The sequence below is a fragment of the Austrofundulus limnaeus genome, unplaced genomic scaffold (assembly GCF_001266775.1).
Source record: "Austrofundulus limnaeus strain Quisiro unplaced genomic scaffold, Austrofundulus_limnaeus-1.0 Scaffold176, whole genome shotgun sequence".
Classification (NCBI taxonomy): Eukaryota; Metazoa; Chordata; class Actinopteri; order Cyprinodontiformes; family Rivulidae; genus Austrofundulus; species Austrofundulus limnaeus.
In genome coordinates, this window is record NW_013952578.1 from 1051865 (window position 1) to 1053836 (window position 1972).

General features: G+C 40.4%; 1 protein-coding gene and 1 non-coding gene across 2 annotated transcripts in view; both read left to right on the forward strand.

Moving 5' to 3' along the window:
* The first annotated feature begins 904 nt into the window (after positions 1-904).
* trnar-acg (transfer RNA arginine (anticodon ACG)) lies at positions 905-977 on the forward strand. The gene has a single exon. It is a non-coding gene; the product is annotated as a tRNA-Arg (tRNA).
* Positions 978-1532: 555 nt separating this feature from the next.
* LOC106524108 (glypican-5) overlaps positions 1533-1972 on the forward strand; it is an 81086-nt gene continuing 80646 nt past the window's right edge. The window contains exon 1 of the mRNA XM_014017771.1: positions 1533-1847. Within this exon, the coding sequence (XP_013873225.1) occupies positions 1670-1847 (178 nt within the window). The 5' untranslated portion in view covers positions 1533-1669. The remainder of the gene's footprint in view (positions 1848-1972) is intronic.

Consider the following 1972-nt stretch of genomic DNA (forward strand, 5'->3'; position numbering starts at 1 on the left):
CATATTTTATTCTATTTTCCTCATTCAGCAACCTATTAAATTTCTTTTATGTTTCATGTATGAGAAATACACTTTTTTTCAGTCAGTATTTAATACAACTGGCAAAATAAATTGTTAAAATAGTTATGATGTGATAAATAATGAGATATCCCAATCCCCAACGTGATTGGTCAGTTCTAAGACACGGCAGTGAAATACAGTGCGCTGATTGGCTCGAGGCATCGAATATGTTGGACAAATGAGGGATTTGATTGGATGTCCTGTCCAGGATTTAACCAAGATTTTCCTAGATTGAGTCTCATGATTTGAAGGTCGTGAGTTCGAGCCTCACACGGCGCACAAGTTTTTCATTTTTGTTTATTAAATATAAACACTTAAATATTATTTACCTATTAATGACAGTAGAATATATTTGACTATGTGTGCGGTAATTACCTGGCTACTGCTTTTTTCAGCCCATGGTGGCGGTAAGACATAAGCTAGTATTTTTGACAAATAAAACATAACTAAGGCAGACATACATGACAATAGATTATTTAACCGAATACGTATTTATGAGTATTTCTCGTGATTCGAGCCTTGCACGTGGCGTTCAGTTTTATTTTTCTCTAATGCACGCGAACTGCTAATTTTAAACATTTTACATATTTTAAAGTATTTTTATAATTAAACAGGCGTAGAATATGAGTAAGACACGCTTTATATGATTAGTGTTAAACTTATAGGTTGAGCCCAGCAGGGGGGCGACCCTAATGTTCTACTTCCTTACAACCGACCTTTTTTAATTGAAGCTTGTTGAGGAAAATAAAACTATTCAGCACATAAAATATCATTTCTAAACACAATAAAACACATCGTTCCGTCTATTTTCCGAAGGTGAAAACGGAAAAACCCGATCTTGTCCGGGCCAGTGGCGCAATGGATAACGCGTCTGACTACGGATCAGAAGATTCTAGGTTCGACTCCTGGCTGGCTCGTACTTTTCTTTTTTTTTTTTTTTTTTAATCCATGTCCACTTAGACACAGTATGTCGCAATACACTTCAGAAGTAATATGCTTTACATTTTAAAAACGAAAAATCATAGTTTTCGCTTGTGTAAACCAGCCTTAGCAGCTAAAAAGTTGTAATTTCTCAAATAAAATAAAATAAAACAACCCGGAAGTAGCTGTTTGTGAATTTACCTCGGTCAAAAATCGTTAAAAACAGCAGCAGTTCTTCTGAAAGTATCCTCAGACGGTAAAAGATATAGAAAAAGTAGCATAGTTAAAACAAAAACATTTTTTTTTACAAAATGTAAAATCTTACTACTTCCAGCAGGTGTCAACCGTGCTTCACTTCCTTAGACTGCGCTTCAGTGTTTGAGCTCAGAGGATAAATTAGTGAAATGGGATGTTTTTGTAAAGTAGTGTAAAATAATCACCTTCTTTCCTCAGGCATCCGCTCACTGCCCAGCTTTGTTTAAATAAGGTCTTCTCGATTAAAACTACTTTTCGAAGCAGTTCACATGTTAATTAGGCAGCGTGGAAGTAAATGGGAGGAGGAGGAGGAGGAGGAGGAGAGCGCAGACCCTGGCGGACACCTCACCGCAGAGGACTCACTGCTCGGTTGGGACCTCTGGGAATTCCTCCGAACCCTCCCGACTCTCCTTCGTCCGACTGAAATGTTGCGATGCTCCGCGCAGCCTCACCAAACGCGCGCCTGCTGTGGCTAACCGCCCTGTGCTCGCTCTTCCTGCCGGAGGCTGGCTGCAGGTCCGCCGGCGCAGACAGCTGTCATGAGGTGAAGACGGCTTACATGATGCGCCAGATCGGCCCCGCGGAGCTGGTGCCGGACAGACCGGGAACAGGTCAGCGAGGGCGTCACTTTAAGTCTACCATTGTGGGGGGGTTATGCTCGAAAACATGACATTGTACATTTTTAAATCAAGTCAAAGTTACCTAAAGACAACAAGAGAGTTGCATCTGTCTACTT